The following is a 20,100-nucleotide window of genomic DNA, read 5'->3' on the forward strand; positions in this document are numbered from 1 at the left end:
CTTCTTGCTGTGATAAATTACCAGGGAAGTGTCTACTGAGGATATTAGGCACACAAATACGATACTGCGTTAAGCTATAGATTGAATGCATATTGCATCAACAACTGCCTTCTCGTGGACACGTTTGCCGTGTGACAAACGCAAGGTCCTGAGACGTAACGTAATGGCCGGTGAAGGACAGGTAACCCCCTTCCCATTTACCGTAGTGAAGAACATGCCCATGGGAAGATGCCAGAGAGAAGCTGTCACCCTTTCAGTTCACATCACCAGCTGCCTCGCTTGCTCATGTGCACACACACCAAGTGTGAAGCACTTTCACACGGGTGCGGGCATTCAAAATTCATGCCCTCATCTAACAGAGAAACGCCATTATTTAAAAGCAGGCATTCAAATAATGACCGCTTTCTTGGAAATAATTCTTTTTCCTAAATGTGACAATAATCTTTAGGGGGAAAATCACAGTTCTAGCGAATCAGACCCATGATTTTTAGTGGAAGTGCTTGAAGAATTGGTATTTCCAGAATCCGTATGAGAAATGTAATATTATCTGCTGCAGGTGAATTCTGATTACGTGCTATCCCTTAAGGACTTCTCAAAACTTTATTTAAAAGATCTTAATAAGAACAATGGTAAAAATAAGCAGATGTTCTGAACAGGTTTCCACCTTGGAAGATGCGATTATATTTATTATTGTAAAAGAAGGAAAATGAATTTTGCCATTATTCTGGCTGAGCCAGACACCTTAATTTAGTTAGGCCAAGTGAGTGCATTTTCATAATTAATGAAATTGAGCTAGAAAAGCATCTTTATCCTCTTTGCTCCATTACTCGCTTCAGACTTCTTTGAACTGATGTGAATTCTCAAAAGTTTACTTTAATAGTGACACAAATAAAAAGAAATTCTTAGACAAAGGATGAATAAAAATAGGTTTGCTGAGTCACAAATTTCTATGTATTAAGAGAGTCGTATCTTCACTTTTAGTACTAAGTAATAAAGAAATATTGCCACAGAGCAGAGAAAATTATAAGTAACAGAAAGAGTAATTAAAAATTTTTTATCTCGGTACCTCAGTCGTCCTATTCACCATCATCTGATGCAGCATGGTTTGGGAAAAAGAGGAACAATATTAAAAACTGGCCGCAAAACGAAGAACTATGTTGCTTTTTGAAATGAGTTATGCTGTTAATTATGGGAAAAGCCATTCAAGCATGCATTAACTTTAAATACAACCTACGGTCCCATGGGCAATAAACCAGTATCCTATTTAATAGGAAACAGTGATTCTGCTTCCATTCCAGTGTCTTCTGGTTTACAAATAATGAGAAAGCTGGTTACCAAAAAAATGGGAGGTATAACTAAAAAGCAGAAAAAATGAGTAGTTTGCAATTACCATGTGGTTATACACTGCAAAAGTAGATATATTACTGGTGATACTGGTCGAGCAACTTGTCTTTCCCCGCAGAAGAAATTACCTTCAACCGTTAAGACAACGGAAGTAAAGTTTGTTGCCCATCGGCACTCAGCTGTGTGACTACCCTGTTACCTCTACGGCAGCATCATGTTACCTTGGACTGCACATCAGCATTATGGTCGTTCTGCAGTAAAAGCGCCGCTGATTTGGTGTCGTCTTTTCTAGCGGCAATATGCAGAGCTGGTAATCTCACTTTCCCCTTGGTGTCATTTTCCAGGAGGATGGCCACCGCCTGGTTGTGTCCTTGTTGCAGTGCAACAGCTAGAGGAGTGAAACCGTCCTGGTAGAGAAGAAAACAAGGTGTGCTCAGTAAGCTGAAGGACGTACGGCTCCAGTGATTTGCACAGCGCTGTTCACACAAGAAATTTGATAAGCACATTACCAGCTGTTTTATACCTCTGCACCACTATGTCCAGTGAAATGATAAGAGAGGCACAACATTTTAACCCGGATACGATTTCAAACATGTCAGAAGCACACTTTTTCCACTTCAAAGTAGTCTCCTTTTGAGTCAAGTACAAGCAAAGGATCGTTCTTCAGTACCTCTCTTAATTACTTCTAATCTTAAAATGGAGCACAAAGCACATTTTTAGCAATATTTTGGTAGGGATTAGTGAGCACTGAACAAAGTAGATGTGAAAAATATACAGGGAACCTGTTTCTGAATACCACCTCACGTCTCTGCGAAAAGAAAGCATATCTTCACATGCATTTGCTGCTGTTCCCCGTTCTAAGTTACACATGAACTATAAGTCAAGAAAGCCAGATCATCTTTAAGAATTTATTCTAATTTGAAGCAGGAAAACATTAGATTATTTATACTTTTTGGAAAAAAAAAAAAAAAAAGTCAGAAAAATATCTCTGCTTTTCATTTACAGTTTTAGCTTTGTTTCAAAATTATTTTCAAATTGTCTTGCTCCTCCACACATGCCCCGGATTGCCAATGCTTTAAAATGCGTCACATGGTCACAACCTGCTATCTCAGCTGAAGTACGGCCTGCTCCCATATCTTTTCTTCTGACTATAAAACTGAATCTAGCTCCAGCCTTGCATGCTGCCCAAGCACATATGTGGTGTAACTGCATGCTAGATCGGAGGGCAGCTGAACCACGAGCAACAGAGCAGCTGAGTCTGTGACCGGAGGCATGGTGAGTAACAACGAAAGAAAAGGGCAGGGAATAAAACAAGGTCTTCTATGTGTAGGTCAGAAGGAACAACAACTAAAGAGCTGATTATAGCCAGAAAGTGAGAAAACCGATTTAGATACATTGTAAAAGACACGGGAATGAGACAGAATTGATTTGGAATAGGAATATGGAAAGATGATAAAATAATAAAGGACAAGTTAGGAAGGAATGAGAGCTAACATATGCTGAAGGAAACATGTGAAGAATTGCCAAAGCAATTTTTCCCCTTAGTAATCTAATAACATTCACTCCCTTTTGCGTAGAACTGTGGGTAGGTGCGTTGTAACAGCGATACTACTATGGTTTCTGTCTGTAATAGAGATTAAATTCTGTACAGTGAATTAAAAAAGGGTGAACAGCTGACGAAACAGCTGAACTGTAAAGATAATTCTGAGATTGGGGCTACATTAGGTGTTGAAAAGGCTTAATGCATTTGCCTTTCGCCTCTGGGAACATGAGAACAAATCCTGGATTAGAGGCCCCGTGAAACTGAGCTCATCCTTACTCTCATTTTGTATATATATGTATATAAGTGTTAAAAGAAATGAAACATATCCAAAGGCAGCGCAAGTTTCAAAGCTTCACAGACAAGACCATCTATGTGATTTGCACCACTTAATCTTCCATCCTTCTCTAAAAGGACACAACTCTTTCTGCATTCCCTCTCCTATTGCTTCTGCAAAGCAGGGCTGACCAGAGCTTGGAGAAAGCATTTCATTTCCCCACGTGAGGACAGCCAATCTTTGATGCCAAACAGAAGGTCCTTCTCCATGTATTTGGGTGCTATCCTCAGTTCAGGCTGCCATCCCACCTTATTTAATGTACCATTCTTCATTCTATTCATGAGACTAATTCTGGGCACGTGTGAAAGCGGAGAGTGGCTCAGGCCATCCTTCGGTAACACTTGAATCACTGAAACCATCAACTCCGCAAGACCTGAAACCAAAACTTATCTAGTTAAGCGATAAGGGGGTAGACAGCCTTTACTTTCCAAGCTACAAAAGCGAGAACTGACCTTTCTGATGGCAGAAGACAGACTTGGACTCGGGTTCAGAGTGGGGGGCATTTGATTCCCCTCCTCCCCCAACCCTTAAAGCAGACTATACTGTGAGTTCCAGTGATGCTTGGATGTCTGTATTCAAGCAGAGGCCACATTAATTACAACCATCTCGGCCTCACAGTTCCTGTAAACTAATGAATGAGCTTCCAGTGTACCTGATCATCACAGCCAGTAAAAGTTACCGGGAGAAAGGCTGCAAGCAGGCGACTGTAGGCTGTAGCTGGGCCAGGCTCCCGGAGAGCCACAGTTCCACTCAGCTCCTTCACAAGGAGTGTGTTTCTGCCACGTTGCCTGGCAATCACACGGGATTTCATATTTCAGAAAGCTGACATGTAACGTGATCGCCATATATGCAGGCCACGAGAGGATTATTTTAGGAGCTGTCATCAAATGGTACAGTATCCATTGAAAGAAGGGACAGTAAAGCAGCTGTTAACACTAGCAGTTTAGTTTAAAGGAAAGGAGAGCGAGCATACATGCACCATCATTTCAAATTCACCTGTTGTGAAGGCAATCCAGAATGGGTAAGTTTCTGTACAGACTAGGGAAAGTAATAAACACGAGCAAAAGCTCTGACAGGAGAGGAACTTTGCAATTACTACTTCACATGGCACATCCCTATCCACAGAACACACGTGAAGCCAACACACTGCAGCACAGAGCCTGTTCACTCGTCCCCTTAGCTGGGAATAAAAGAACATTCGGCAGGAAGAGAACAAGAGGAGGAAATAGAATGAGCACAGTCCTCGTGACCTAGGAATTTTCCCCATGGCCCTCAAATCCTCTCATTTGCAGAAGGAAGTTCTTATGATTCAGTTCCTCTTGAGATGAAATCTCGTCTCTTTTACTTCAGTGTCTGCCCTGCTTGCACTAAAGTTTCTGCAGGTTTACAGCACTGCAGTTAAATCCAGAACCTAGCAATTAATACCATCCTTCTGCATATTTATACCCACGTGGTCTGGCAGTAGAAATAAAGTGTCCGATGAGAAAACAGCACATTGCCTGCTGAGCTCATTGATGTGATCCTTGTTAGTCATTTGATTTCCAATTTATGCTAATCACAGACAATAATGAATATTCATAGGTTACACAAAGCCACAGACAAGCCTCAGAATCAGAGTAACTTAGCTGGTCAGGGAGGTCCTGCTGCCATCGCTCCTCACTTAGCAGAACAGGAGCAGGAGGTTGGAGTAAGTGACCTCCTGAGGCCCCTTTCTAACTGAATGGTTCTGTGAACCCAGCACCACAGAGAGCCTACTCCACTCATTGCTTTTATGCATGCACTTGCTTGTTTCTCACTCTTTCTCTCTATGCAGAAAATATTCTGAACTCATCGAAAATCTCAAGACCCAGTCTACAAGAAAGCTTGTCAACAACTAACTGTTGATACTAAGTGTTTCTGTACTACTTTACACTATACACAGACACCCTTCCGGACACAGTCCTCATAGTCCTAATTATGGTATTCACGTTATGTTCCACACACTTTTCAGCTGGCTGAGGAAGAAGCTGAAGCAAGCCTCCAAACCACTGTCCCCAGAAGACCCCTTGTAGAGCCAAGAGTAGGAGATACACGCTAAGATATTCTGTTTACTGATTTTTGCCCAGATCTTACAGCGCAAATGAAAAACCAGCACAAAGATAGCCACGTTGCTCAGGTGATGGCACTCCTAGATGCTTGAGTTTCCATGGGCTTTGTTGGAGACGTAAATCTGTTCAAATGAAATGTTGTACGTCTCCACTTAGCCTACGATTGATCTACTATTCACTCCATTTGCCTGGCAATACGACCTTGGCCTCCCATAATTTCTATGGCCCTAGGGACCTCTCTTCAAAGCCTCATTCATTTTTCAGAAAATTCTCCAGGAAGCTGATAGGAGAAATGGGCACAAACTGAAGGTGAAAATCCTGAGTTCACTAAAGTCAGTGGAAATTTTGCTGTCAATTTAATCAGGCTGGATTTCATCCCTTGACTTTTCACCACTTCCAGAACAGTTCACCCTTGTCTTCTGTGCATGCAGAAAAAAAGGATAAGATTCATAAATACAACTCACTGAAATGAAAGTCTGAAAGTTCTCAAAATACTCTGTTTGAAAAATCTTCTGACTTTAAGCGATCTGAATAGAAAGGCAAAGCAAAGTAGGAGTGCGTGTAAAAAACCGAACAATATACCTCACCTCAGTAGCTGTGCTTTGGTTGGCTCCATTCTCCAGGAGATACTTCACCACTTCAATGTGGTTCTCTTGAGCTGCCATATATAAAGGAGTAAAGCCATTCTAGGAAGAACACAAAAGAAAATATTGTAATGAGGAAACGGAATATACCAACAATAATGAACCCCAAATAAATATACAGCTAAAAATGCATTTGTGCTTTTTTAACTGAAATGTTTTAAGTATGTAAGTAGAATGACTTTGTAGTTTTTAACTTAATGTGGTAATGTTTAACGTCATTTAAACCCACAGAACTCTACATGCTTTCACACTCGTTTTCTTTTGATGCATATTTTAGGGATGCAATGGACATGCTAATTATTAATACAGCTATTCCTTGCTGATAATGCTCAGGGACTGTAAAGCTGGCAGTAAAGTTTTATGAAAGCTGACAGGAAAGGAAGATTCTCCTCCATTTATTACATTAACTTAACCAAAGACAACATCCCCTGGAGACCACAAAGTCCATACCTTATGACAAGCTGAGTAGAGATGACAAAGGCTTAACATACTACATAAAATTTTGTAATACATAAAACATTGCAAATCATCAAACATAAAGGAACTCAACCTTGCAAAGTAGCAACTGCGCTTCCGACCATACAGTAAGTTCATCTATCGTTTAATTATAAACATTCATTAAAATGTCCTAGAGTCCTTAAAAGAATCTGCTCTGGATAATACAGTAATTTAAAAAAATTTTTCTAAGTTAATCCAACTACAGGCAAATTCATTAGAAACATAAGTCCTTTCTTCCCGTTAAACTACTTTAATGCAAACAATTTTAATCAATTAGATACAAAATCCTTATAAAAGGCAGCCATGGAAGTGAGCTGTCTGCCTGATTAATAACTTTCTTCTAAAAGTTTTTAAGATTGTTTAAAAGGCCTTAGAAAATTCTTTAATATTCTGTAGACTACCATGTAACGTAAGAGGACATAATCACCTATGCTTCTGAAAACATTCTTCTGTCTTGGAATGGCACTTTCAGCTAGAACATAAACCATAAAACAGAGTTCAAACATGCAATTTTTTTTTTTTTTAACCTTGCGTGCTGTCGCAATGCATGATAAGCTTGTGCATGTACACAAGTGGTCAGAATTAATGCAAATACTGTGATAACCAAGAACCTTGTTTCAGAGAAGCCAATATTATTCTTTCTAGCAAACTTGCTGTGGAAACGTTCCAGTAACTTCCTAATGAACTGAAATCTCATTTTTCAGTCACTAGATAAAACAGTCGATTGTAGAAATGATGTCTTTACAAACCCTTCTGCATTTACAAATGCAGAAGATTGCTCAGGCAATAAATGTCATTTATGTTGTGTATGTCATATGATATATGTCATACATGTTGTAGCAAGTCTTTTAATACTGCTTTGCAGAATATTCTGGCACTTCCATCAACAATCTTAGGACGTATAATTAAAAAATGGCACCCAGAGAACAGTTAACAGCAGTTCAATGCCAAAACTGTGGCATGTATTTTGAGTGGCTTTGCACAGGGGTCTGTCTTTGGCAGGTATTATCCAATATCCTTCGTAATGACGTAAAGGTTGGAACAGAGTGCTTTTATTACAGTTATAGACAGCATAAAACAAGATGGTCTGCTAGTACACCACACAACAGGATCATAATTTGAAAGGTTCCTGTTACCCTGGAGAAAAGACTGGAAATATAATTTAGTAAGGACAAATACAAGTTTCTCCACTATTGCAGGAAAAACAAACTACGCAAACAGGGAATGATGAGTTAGAGAAGAATTCTGCAGAAAAGGATCTGGAGGTCACAGTGGTCTACCAGAGGGCCACTGGTCAATGAGCTCATTCTGCTGTAATAAAGACAATCATTGCACTGGCGTAAAAATATATCTCCCTGGGGAAGCTATTTTTCTTTGAGAAAAGACTAGTAATTGGTGGTGTTCTGCCTGCAAAGGGAAAACTGAAGGAAAACAAGATAACAGACTTTAAAGAGGAGGGTAAAGGTCTGTTCTGCACACTCACAGAGACTAAAACAAATAGAAAAGCGCATAGTTTACTAAGGTTGCTGGGGAGAAAATTCGGGTTAGACATCAAGAAAAGCCTCTTAACGATAAGGTCAGTCTGCACTGCATTTTGATGGGCAGCTTCCCTCCTCCCAAATCACTGCTAAAGCCAGGCAGCAAACTGGAAGCACAAACAAGGCAAACGAGCCAGCCCCTTCCACGTCCACCCTGGGGCTGGGAGACCGGCGAGTCAGGGACATGTGCTGGTCTCCTGGCTGCTCCTCAGACAACTCTTTTACAAGGGTGGAGATAAGAGATCTCATCACAGCGTAAAATGAAGGAACGCTGTTCAGCGTGTAATTAGAAAGGTGCAGAAGGGCAGGGGATTGCCAGGCATAGGGACTGAGCTGGCAGTGCGAATTATCAACAGATTGGTTTCTTTTCGATTGCACTTGTACAGAATAGCACAGAGAAAACTGCAGGTAACCGAGTTGGCTCACTGTCTTGGTTTTCCTTCCCACTCCGGAAAGAAACAAAATGGCAATGTATTAGGTATAACTAATAGTAATTTTCCACCTGCCTCATCAGTATTTAATATTACAGTCTAGTGTAGCAGTTTTTTAAAAGGTAATAAGTACCATTTATAAAATCCTTCCAGCACTGAATATTACATGGATGAATACAAGGATCACATGGACTAATATAAATTTGGAGAATATGAGAATTTTCAAGCCAGAGTAAATCAATTTGCTTAAAAGCTTTGAAGAATCTTATTTTTTTAATCAACTCAAGTCCCTAGTTCTGGAACAGGATCAGGACAATAAATCCTGGATTAGGAGACCATAAACAATACATATATGACTTCATAACCATTTAGTACCAAGACATACTAAATGCTTTTCCACACAGAGATCCCCAAGAGTGCCCGTTATATCAAGGATATCCTCCTCATGCGCTATAATCATACCTGAAACTACAGCAATCGGGGGTTAGGAAATTCTTGCGCATAAAACCATTGCCTTTTTTTTTTTTTTTCTTCAAGCTTTATTTATAGTTTAAAACTACTGTATATATTTTCTTAAAATCTGGCTCATTTTGGAAATTGCAACAGCATGCCAAGGTCTATCTGCAAAACTGCCTATACCAGACACGCTGAAAAAGCTCCCCCTGAATTTCTCCCCCTGGCAAGGTCAAGCCCGATTTTTTCCAGCAGCAGGGTGAAGTCTGCTTTCTCAGTGAAGAACTGGTTTCAGAGCTTCCAACTGCAGTGTTCCTGACCTCAACACTTCTGGCTCTGGGCCAGAGAACTCCTATTTTAGGGTTCCCAATACTACCGCTCTCCCTGGCAGAGCTCTGCCCAGTGGGATTACGTGTTAGCCCTGCAGGAGCTCTTCCTTCTCATTTGTCCCCTGGACCCCAGGACTTCCATGCCTCCTCCCGTCCTGCATAGTTTCTATGATGTGTCCGTCTGTCTCTATCCTATACAGCAAGTTTCTGTCTCTCTCAGCCAGCCCTGCAGTTAAATGGAAATGCCCACAACAAAAGCATATCCTTCCCTTCGTTTCCTTTACTTTGTTAATCTAAAATCCCCTTCTCAGTTTCTCATCTTTTAGTTTCAAGGAGCTATATGCCAATACTTGGTTTCTCTGGTCTGCTTCTAGAGGTATTTCAAAGCTCAAGATCCCAAATCTCTGCCAATTGAAGAAAAAATGTTTTCCCTAGACTTTTGTTTCACTGCCCCAAAGTGTCTTCTACTAAATCCTTAACATTCTGGTTAACAATTCTCCGTGGACGTATTGCAAAGGAGACTGACCTCTCCCTTCCTTGTTCTAGCACGTGGAATGGGATACAGAGAGTTTATTGGGCCAGGATGGGGAATCTTTATTTCAATAAATTTTTCTTCAGCTTATGATCCCATACTGTATAAACACAGTCCAGAATTAAAGTAAAAATACTGACTGTAGCATATAAACGTGTGACCTGGAAAAGGAGAAATGCACTTTATTTTGCTTTTTCTGAAAGCCCGGCTGCGTAATTACATTACGTCTGTATGTTTAGATTTTGTGCATCATCCAAAAAATAGAAATTAATTTTGTAATGATATACAACATTCGTTTTCAAACAATGATTTCATCAGAGTATTTGCAGCGAGGACAGAGTACTCAGATTTCATTATCCTTACAAATGTATACTGCAAGATGTTTACTGCTATAATGTAAAGTTATAATGAGAAATTAACACTAAACAAATAGAGTATATTTCATACTCCATTCTTTCTACTACATTCACTGATTTACTTGCTAATTTGAGAAAATGAGTAGCTCTCAATGATTCTTCAAGCTATTAATGCAAATTGGCAAGCCTATATATGACTCAGAATTTGTATCATTAAATTTTGCCCAAGCCCTAATGAAGAACACAGTTTGAAGAAGCAGAGGGATTATTAGAGCATTTAGAAAATCATACAAACAGTTATATAGCTTGGTTAAGCTTTATTTTATGGCAGACTTTCAAGGAACCATACTCTTTGCATGCAGTACCAAATGATTCAGAAGCACACATCTTCCAAACTCTGATTAGTAGCCAGTGCGCTCGAATGACTAGCCTACCTATGCTTGTCCACAAAGATGCGGCCCTTAGTATCTACATAGCTATAGTATCTATATACCATATATCCATACATATATATCTATATTCATACTGATAAGGAAAAGAGACAAAATAAAGATCTATTATCTCTGCCCTCAGTTTGCCTCTTTTACGACGACCCATGAGAGTTAGCAACATATCCTGTGATTAAATAGCTAATGTAAACGCAGATGAACACATCTATTTTATTTTAAGGGCCTCGAGGAACTGTTTAAGACTGTATTAGAAGATCACTGAGATTACCAGGGAAGACAAGAAAACTGGCATCTAATGCATTAGTTTACATACAGCAAATGCTCATTCCTACTTACTCTTTAAGATGTAATTACCAGTCAGAAGGTCAACACAATCAGCAGATTGCCTGACCCAGACCAGTTGCTGCCTCTGTCTCTCCATCTTACTGCATGGGGTTTTGGTTTGGTGCTTTGGTAGCCTCCCCCCCCCCCCCCCCCCCAATTTTGCTTCATATCAAGGAAATGAAAAAGTTATTTTCTCAGGGTCACAAATGAAAACCAAATCAGTTAGGCTTTTTCTGCAACCTTTACTACAATTCTGCAACTGCACTTCTCAAGCAACATTCAGAGAACATTCTGTGCACAAAATACTACCCCTATAAAAGCTCGCTTTCCTTTGGGTCACTCCAGAGTTTCCTTCATAGGACCCGGCTCTTAAAGTAACCTAAGAGAAGCCTTTGTGAAATTGCTCTGCCTTCCACCCTGTACCTCCTTCTCTTTCTGCTCTTGTTAGAACTTAAGTCCCCAAAAGGAACAGATATTGGCACAAAGGAAGAGACAAGAAAGAGACAAGGGTAAGACAAACTTAGATTACTCATGAAACAGCTCACACAGATTATAAAATCTTCTGATTTATGGTCATGTGTTAATATATCATTTTAGACAGTAAGATCATGATCATTCCTGGGGCCTTTAAGTTCAATAACTGTTTCAGGATTTCTTTCTACTCTTCAGAGTATCACTCAACTTCAACAAGAATAGTAAGTTCCTGATTTAAACCTTTATTCAGCAAGATACAATTCATCACCCTGTTTTCCCCATTTTCCCACAGATGTTAGCCTAAACTAGTGACATCTAAGAAGGTAACTCTACTTTCACTCGCTGTTCCTCTTAATCTCAGTCTCCAGTAATCTCCACAGGAGAGGAAATAACCACTCCAGCAAAGGTTATTCTCTCTCAAACAAGAGAACATTATGCAGGGAAGGAAAAGGACCAGAGGCAACGGGCACAAGCTGAAACACAGGAGGTTCCCTCTGAACATCAGGAAACACTTTTTTACTGTGAGGGTGACCGAGCACTGGCACAGGTTGGCCAGGGAGGTGGTGGAGTCCCCATCCTTAGAGATGTTCAAAAGCCGTCTAAGACGTGGTCCTGGGCAGCCTGCTCTAGGACACCCTGCTTGAGCAGGGGGGTTGGACAAGATGACCTCGAGAGGTACCTTCCAACCTCAGCCATTCTAGAATTCTGGGAGAAAACCTCTAGCAATCCAAGCAAGTAATTAATTTTAATCAACACAATATGAGAATTACAAATAAGTGCAACAGTGCAAGCTAAATTAAGAACACACATCTTGATAGAATCAACAATATCACAATTCTGGGAACTTTGTTGTGCGTTACGCTCAGAGCATTATTTTCAGCCAGTCTAAAAATAAACTCTTTGTAAGAGGATTGTATCTTAGCAGGAGAGATTCTCTGCCTAAAAGGGTGAATTAAGGATAAATCAAGATAGGTACTTCTAACTTTTAAAAGCCTCTTTTTTTTTGTTAGCTTACATCAAAATCCGTAAGTTTTATATACTGGTAACTTTACCAATTATTCACATTACTCTTTCTTTACCATTAAAATACATTTTCCATAAAACAAACATATAATCCACATTCTTTTTCAAGAAAAAAAATCTCAGAAATATTTGGACTACTACATCTATATTTATATTCAAGCAAATATACGATTGTAAAATTGTAAAGATACGCTGAAGGGAAATTCACTGTATGTAATTTTAAGTTGCCAAATTTAAGGTGCCTAAGGAGTCTCATTTTGCCATACAGCCAAGGGAAAAGCGGGCTACTCCAAAGAAAGATTGAGACTATTTGAATGAAGAGACCATCTTGTCCAACTGACAGCTTAAGCAGCACGAAATTGAGAATGCAAAGGTGGATAGAAGGAAACTACCCTTTATTACAGCTATGACTGAAAAGGCTTAGAAATAAAATGCTTACTATCAGAACCGGAACTCTAAATATTGATTAACTCTGTAATAAGATATACTTTTTTAGAAATTCCATTTTTTTTTTTTTTTTTTTAAAAACAACTGTATTTAAACAGGCTTTTTTTAGCCTGTTTTTTAGCAGGCTTTCACAAGTTGAAAACAACTAAAACTCCTGGGAAACTACTCCACTTTTTTCTCCAGTGAGCGTGTAGTGCCCACCAAGCATTCAGATCAACACTGCTAAGGTACGACATGTACTACCTGCATACTGCTCGATTTTACTTTTAAATGCTTTATCAGAAGATCTATTTGTGTAAAATGTACCATTGCAACACTCAGCTGACAGTCTGATATTCATCTCTATGTTCTCCTTGGGAGCCTAGCAAGGAGTTTGATTCTACTTCAACCATAAGGAGAAGCGCTGAACCAACACCAGTGCGGAAAACAGTTCAATTCAAGGTTCTTTCCTTTTTCTGAGAAAAGTGATTTGCTCCAGCTTCACATCTGGCTCAACCTTGAGAGACAGAGGAAGAAAGTGCACTGTGTTCCGCTCTTGTCCCCCTGCCCCTCTGACTGCACTCTTGTGACGCCGACAGCACCTTCATGGAGGGAATTTTTGTTTTGTCCTATGTCCACATTATGAGAAAGGGAGATTCAGTAAAAACATCTTTTGGATACATCAACACCCAGCTAAATTAAATACTGTGGATTTGAGATGATAGATCGTAAAACTAATTTGTAATAAATAAATTTTAAAAATGTAGTGACACAGAAGCCTACACTGAAAATAGTACCACCCCTTCAGCTGTCTCACTAATTCCCTAGTAATATAAATAGTGTTTTCCACTCTGTACTTACACCACTGCAATAATTATAAAGCCTATGGATAAATGATGTTGTCCAGGTTTGTGATGAGCTTGGTAAGTTCATTCACAAGAGATCACACAGAACTCCAGCTGTAGCACTATGACACCTGTTGCCTCACCGTTACAAGAACCCCTCTCTTGGGAAGTGTATTTTGCTGTAAGTCACTTCCTAGCTCAAATGCCAAATTTAAAGAGCACAAACATTCTATTTTAGCAGCTTCAAATATCACGATTTTCTCCATGAGAACAGCAAAGCAACAACAGAGCCTGAAATGCAGCCAGGCAGAAATCAAGACGTTCTGTGTCTTGGAAATGTCTTTTTTACAAAGAGGGAACCTGTAATAGAAACTCAGCTGATAGAAAATAATGGGAAGAGAACAGATTAGTCATGCACAAGAAAACATAACCTTGATACTGGGCATGGGTTGGGGCCCAAAAGCTTAGCCAGGGCAGAGTCTCACGTTGGAATTCTGGGCAGTCATCCAAAACAGCATTAGGGGTTTGCCTTCCAAACATGGTAAAGGAAAAGCAGTACTGAAACCAACGATTTATTTTACCTGTATGGTTGATGGCTGGAAGGAAGACAATATTGCACTAAAATTATAAATAAAATGCTTGTATTTACTTGGTTGTGACTCAGTTATACCTACACTTTCATAAATATATGCAGATGACATTTCCACTGGCTGGCTCTTATCGTCACAGACTGTGTCATTACAGTAGCAATGAAATGTGGCATGTTGGTCTGCTGAGCCCTTACTCTTCCAGCTGGGATGTTGGTTTACTGCAGACTCCTAAAGTTCATGCATTTTAAGATTAAATATTAGAGGCCATGTATCACATTATTGGCTGAAAAAAATCACTATTTGTTTAAATTAAAATCTTCCAACCTGGACCATTCGTCCCTTTATAGCACTTCAACAGAGACTGTAAGTTAACAAAATAGACTAAGACATATGTTGTAAATATTTTCAGTTGGCTTTCAGTCTTTGTGGGTTGACATCCTGACACATTCAGTTATTTTATGGCTGGAGCTGGGATCCCAGAGACAGACATCAAACTGGCTCAGTACCCTCCTTTGTTTTTTTAAGAGCTCCTGATCCTCGGAGCAGATTTTGAGAGAAAGCCAACCAGTCCCGTATCTCCAGATCACCACGCTGCTTCTTCTGCAGGTGACACCATAGACTGGCCATCCTCATAGGGTTATTTTTCCTTTAACTGTATGAATTATTTGGGGAAATGGGGAAGTCCCACATGAATGCGCTGACATTAACAATCATTATCTTATGTTCACACTCTTATCCTGTAATTCTGTGTCAACCTGTAAGCACCGCTTCAGCCTTGCATGCAGAGGCGTCCCGCTCAACTCCACTTCCACAGATGCCTGAGATCATACTTGAAGATCAGGAACAAAGGTTGTTTATCATTAACTGATAATCACTGTAAGAGACAGCTGAAACTCAGACTAGTTTAAGGCACAATGAAGAAATATATCTGTTCTTTCATTGGTTTTAATGTATTACTGTTGTTTACATCTCTCAAAATCCATATAATCCTCCAGAAGGCATTTCTTCCTTTTTTTTTCCCCTCCAGTGAAGGGATAATGGGCCTGATCCTTTATTACATTAGCAATGATGAACTGCAGCTAAATGATACCGCTTGATATACAGCAGCTAAAAATCTGGCTGTCTAAATATACTAATATAAAAGCGGAAAGCCCAGTTGGTGGAATTAAAACCTTTTGACATAATGGAGTAGCAAATACTCTGCAAAATATGCTCCATTCTGAAGGTAAGATTATCTTCACAAACCATGGAGAGAGCAATCTCTGGTAAGGCAAATCACAGGGCATCCTGAGAGACACAAGCTGATCACTTCTCTGAGAATCATCTAAATCCACCCTTTGCTTCTGTGGTAATACTGAATATAGACATTCAACGAGCTCTCTTATCACTCCTTTTTGGGAAAGCATATTCAGGCTGGTAATTTTGTGCAGCTCTAAGGATTGCTCCAATCTGATGAATAGTCCAGATAACAATAGTCTAGCAGTCATGATAGCATCTCCTATGGGCTGAAATAGGAAGTGGTAACCATAATAGGGGGAAATTTAAGCAAAAATATTTTTTGGCTAATGTGTTTGCAATGAGCTTAGAGCAGGATATCGAGGAAAGGAAACAAGCGGGCTTTTAAATAACAAGATCAGCTTGGGGGAGGACTGATTTATCTAATCCTTGCTTTCTGTATCTGGGTCACTTTAAATAATCTGATGATTAAAAGGTAGCTCCTCCTTTTGTGAGTGCCCCTACATGAAGCAGTGGCCAAAGCACAACCTTAGCAGCTAACGGGGAACACATTCTGTTCTAAACTCAGTTGCAGAAATTTTAAAATTGAAGGGAATAATTTCTTTCTTTAGGTGACTCCAGGATACGATAGTTCCCTTACATTTACTGAACGGGAGTGAATTTTATTTCCTCATTTTGTCTTTTACTTTTGAGCTCTTTGTACCTCAGTCACTTGGCATTTGTCAAATCACCTCATCCTAGGAGATGCAACTCTTTGCATGAGGCTAACTTTTTTTGACCTTGTTTGGAATGGAGGAAGGCCAGATCCGTTCCGTAAGGTATGCGTGGTCAGAACAGCTCAGCATCATTGCCGCAGGGGACAGTCTACAGATAGATTCAGCTATTAAGATTATTGCAGTCAGGGTATCATCACATTTGGCAGGCTAATATTCCAGTTATCAGACATCTCTGATGCCTATACGTGAGTCAGATGATACAATCTGACTTCAAGAGAAAGCAATAGACACAAATGGTAATTTAGCAAAGGGAAGGGTTGGACTGACTACATCTGGTGATGTTTCTTCCACCTGGGAAAAAAAGATCAAGAATTGGCATAAGAATTCCTACTACGTCAAAAAAGTAGACACTCGTTGGGAGGCAGATTACAAAAAAGAATTACTGCTCTAACACACAAGCAACAACTAAGAATAGGTTTGGGGTAAAGAAGTGATCCAGTTGTGAAAGGAGGATACCACTGGGCTCAGTGAAAGTGCGTGACGGGGAGGGGAAAGGGGTAAGTGGCCAACGCCACTTCCATGGTTCTGCATAACAAAACATTTCAACGCTCCCTGAGGACTTTTTCTGAATTCCCTACTGAAACTCAGAAGTACCTAGAGGATCACCCACACAAGTGAATATGTATTGCAAAAGATTACAGCATTCCGAGGGATGACCTTCTTCTGCTCTGCAAGGAAACGTAATCAAAGCTCAAAGGAATAGCCTGGACCAAGCCCAGTAGATCTGTTACCCACTTTACATTATAGTTGGTACCATCCAGTCCCCAGACAAGATTTTGTATTTTCAATGAGTGCAGTCTGGTCAGATCTATACGTGACCAAAAGTCATGGTCAAATCAAGAAGAGAAATTGCAGAAATTGATTTTTTATTTGATGATGTGTATCTAGACCTGCTCACAGAACTATGAGCAGACTCAACCAAGTGAAGGTTTTACAGGTAGATACTCATTATATAAATACATTTTCTCCAGCAATACTTGTAGCAAAAGGCAATTCTAATTGAGCCAAACGATTGCACGCTTGTCAAATTCTAGGTGGAGGTATGCCAAAAAAGAACCAGCAACTTCTAGATCTCTGGCCATTTCTAGGTGTGCCCTCATTTCACCGTTTGCCTGACACATACTCAAGGAAGATGTCAGCTCTCAAATGATGTGCATGCAGGTGAAAGCAGAGTCATTCAATTAGTAATCACTGTGCAATTAGGCTTTATATCAAAATAGAAATTACTTTTCTAAAAATAGCAGCGATGACATATTAACTCAAAAGGAACAGACTTTTTAAAAGAGGAAGATGAACAAACTAACAGCTCTGAAAGCCAACATGAAACTGAAGGGCAAAGCAAAGTAATCTAATAGAAAAACAAAATCCATAAAATCAAAGCCCGGCATGCCTAACAGTCTCAGATAGCACAGATGGGTTTGTAATCTCAGTGGGTACAATGTTTTTAATAGCATTTTCTGAGATAATTCTGTTATTTCGTTGTTGCAAGGAACTGGGAAATCAGTGCAGTGCTTCAGATGTCACTGGTGGTAAGTTTTGATAAAGGCCAGTGTTTTTATGCAATTTAATGGAGAAAAGGAAAGGAAAAACAATAAATTGAACAAGCTGGAGTTGAGAATACTCTTTTATCTATCACTTTATCATCAGTGAAGAAATTTTGTCACTATGACAAATTGTCATCACTGGAAATGAGAATGACCTTGACAGATACCAAGTTCTTTAAAGAGGAAGTTACGGAGCAACCTGAGTAACTTCATTGGCATTAAATCACTACGAACAAATGGCATTTAGCAGGGGCCTAAAAAAAATAAAGTGTGAAATAACAGAGATACCAAGGAGAGGATGTAATATACCCTCAATACCAACAACTGCTCCTAAAAGATTTAAGAGTGACAATATAGCATCTATTTTTAAAAATGCAATTGAGACAAAACGTAAGAAAGAAAAACTGAGCATTTCAGTCATAATTTCTCACTTTTTAGTCAAGCTTACCTTAAATTTGTATTTTTGTTCATTTCTGACTTTCTCAGTTAAGCTCTTTCTTGGTGTTTTTTTTCTCTCCACTTTTTCATCATTGACATATTTCCTGACAAAAACCCTTAGTATTTGAGTATTCAAGCATATTCTGTTCAGTCATTCTCTTGTCTTTTTTGTATATAACTTCATATTTTTCTCTTTTGACCAGCTGTAGTTAGGTATGCTTGAATCTTTCTTGATCTTTTATCATAAATCACATGTCTGTTCTTTATTAATTTTGAAGTTTGTTTTTCTTCTCTCATTTTTTGCTAACTTATTTATTTTCTATGACATATGTGATTCTTGAGCATGTCAATGCAATCTTGAGTAGAAAGGCAGCATTCATTATCCTCATTCCATTCATGAGGCATAAAGAAATTACTTTTTTATTTAATCTTCCAAGGGAAGACTCTGGCAAATCAGAATTAGAACCAAATTCTTAGGAGTCTGCTCAGAGCCCTGACTAAAAAAATATACATCCTTTCCACCCATCATATAGGCAACATAGGTTCATTCATATGTTCATGGGAACATGTGCGTGAACGTTCACACACAAATACTATTCCAAGTGCTGAACACTATCAATAAATATTACCCAAGTGCATCCAACATTTACCAAAAAGAAGATAGATCTAGGTCATGCGCCTCTCACTCCATGTGCAATCGTTCACTGTTGTGCTCATGACAGTGCTTTGACCAGGAAAACATGTGACAGAGCGGTCCCTACAAAGGGACACCTTCCACTGGAAATGCCCCCTTGGCAGCAGCAGCAAAAGCCTCTGAACATCTCCTCCTGCCTGAAGCAGCTACTATCCATCTCTTCCAGTAAAGCACAGCAGGCCAGAAAGACACAACCCAAAGGCCCCCACAGCTGGATCACACGGCATTAAGGACTCACCCTCCTGTTCAAGTCAACAGGACTTCTTTAATTCAGATAACGTGGCACAAATCCAGGACATACATATCACAACAGTTTGAATTCATCCTGTCTGGAAGCAACCAGTGAGCAGTACCAGGAAAAAAATGTCCTCCATCAGATTCATTCGATTAATCAAGTGCTAACAATAAACATGTTTAAAACTAGAATACTGTATAAAATAATACCTGTAAAAACAATTTCCAAGTCTGGGAGGAATTTTTTTTTTTTTTATTTAGAAAACTTCATTTATTTTTCCAGCATAAGGAAAAGCCTTTATGAAGACTTTTTGATGGATAATGTTCATGAAAGTATCATTCTTAAAATTATTTCTACTACCAGGCTCAAAATCCTAACATTAAAGACATTACTTTATCTTCTTATACACATGAAAAGGCTGGTAATTGTATGAAGAAATCATCCAATTAGGTCATTACGAAAGGAGTTTGCTAAATTTTTGAGCAATGGAATTACAACATTCCTTATCTTTAATAGAAGTAGAGCATGGGGAGTAATTGACCATCAGGAGCTCTTTAGCAGTTGCTTTGGGGCAAAAAGCATAATAAAGGAAATATTTTAAAAATCTTGGAGTCAGGCAGCTTAAAGATCTTTTCAATTTCTCTTTCTTGTTTTCAAAAGTAACGAAGGTACAGACAAACCTATTCATTTTATAAACCTATTCATTCATCTCCTGCTCTCTACTTCCTTTACACTGTCCAACATAAATTTGTAACATCAAACAGCAAGAAAACCCTCCAGGTCCCAGTTTCCCAGGTCTGGGCAAGCAAGATGTGGAGCTAGCCAGACTTAGGATGGACTCTGACAAATCAAAACCTTTTACAAACTTGTCTGTGTTCCTAACGATCAGGGAATATGCTACAGAAGAAGATTGAGAAAAGCATCTCACACGGGCCCAGCTGTGCTTCCTGAAACTCT

The 20,100-nt window shown here is 39.3% G+C and overlaps 1 protein-coding gene across 1 annotated transcript in view; it reads right to left on the bottom strand.

Annotated features, from left to right (window-relative positions):
* Nucleotides 1–20,100, bottom strand: part of ANK2 (ankyrin 2) — a 266,851-nt gene that overhangs the window by 127,543 nt on the left and 119,208 nt on the right. Inside the window, exons 5-7 of the mRNA XM_030020810.1 lie at nucleotides 5,896–5,994; nucleotides 1,566–1,751; nucleotides 1,067–1,090 (exon numbers count right to left, since the gene is read on the bottom strand). Coding sequence (XP_029876670.1) covers nucleotides 1,067–1,090; nucleotides 1,566–1,751; nucleotides 5,896–5,994 — 309 coding nt within the window. The remainder of the gene's footprint in view (nucleotides 1–1,066; nucleotides 1,091–1,565; nucleotides 1,752–5,895; nucleotides 5,995–20,100) is intronic.

The sequence above is a fragment of the Aquila chrysaetos genome, chromosome 1 (assembly GCF_900496995.4).
Source record: "Aquila chrysaetos chrysaetos chromosome 1, bAquChr1.4, whole genome shotgun sequence".
Taxonomy (NCBI): domain Eukaryota; kingdom Metazoa; phylum Chordata; class Aves; order Accipitriformes; family Accipitridae; genus Aquila; species Aquila chrysaetos.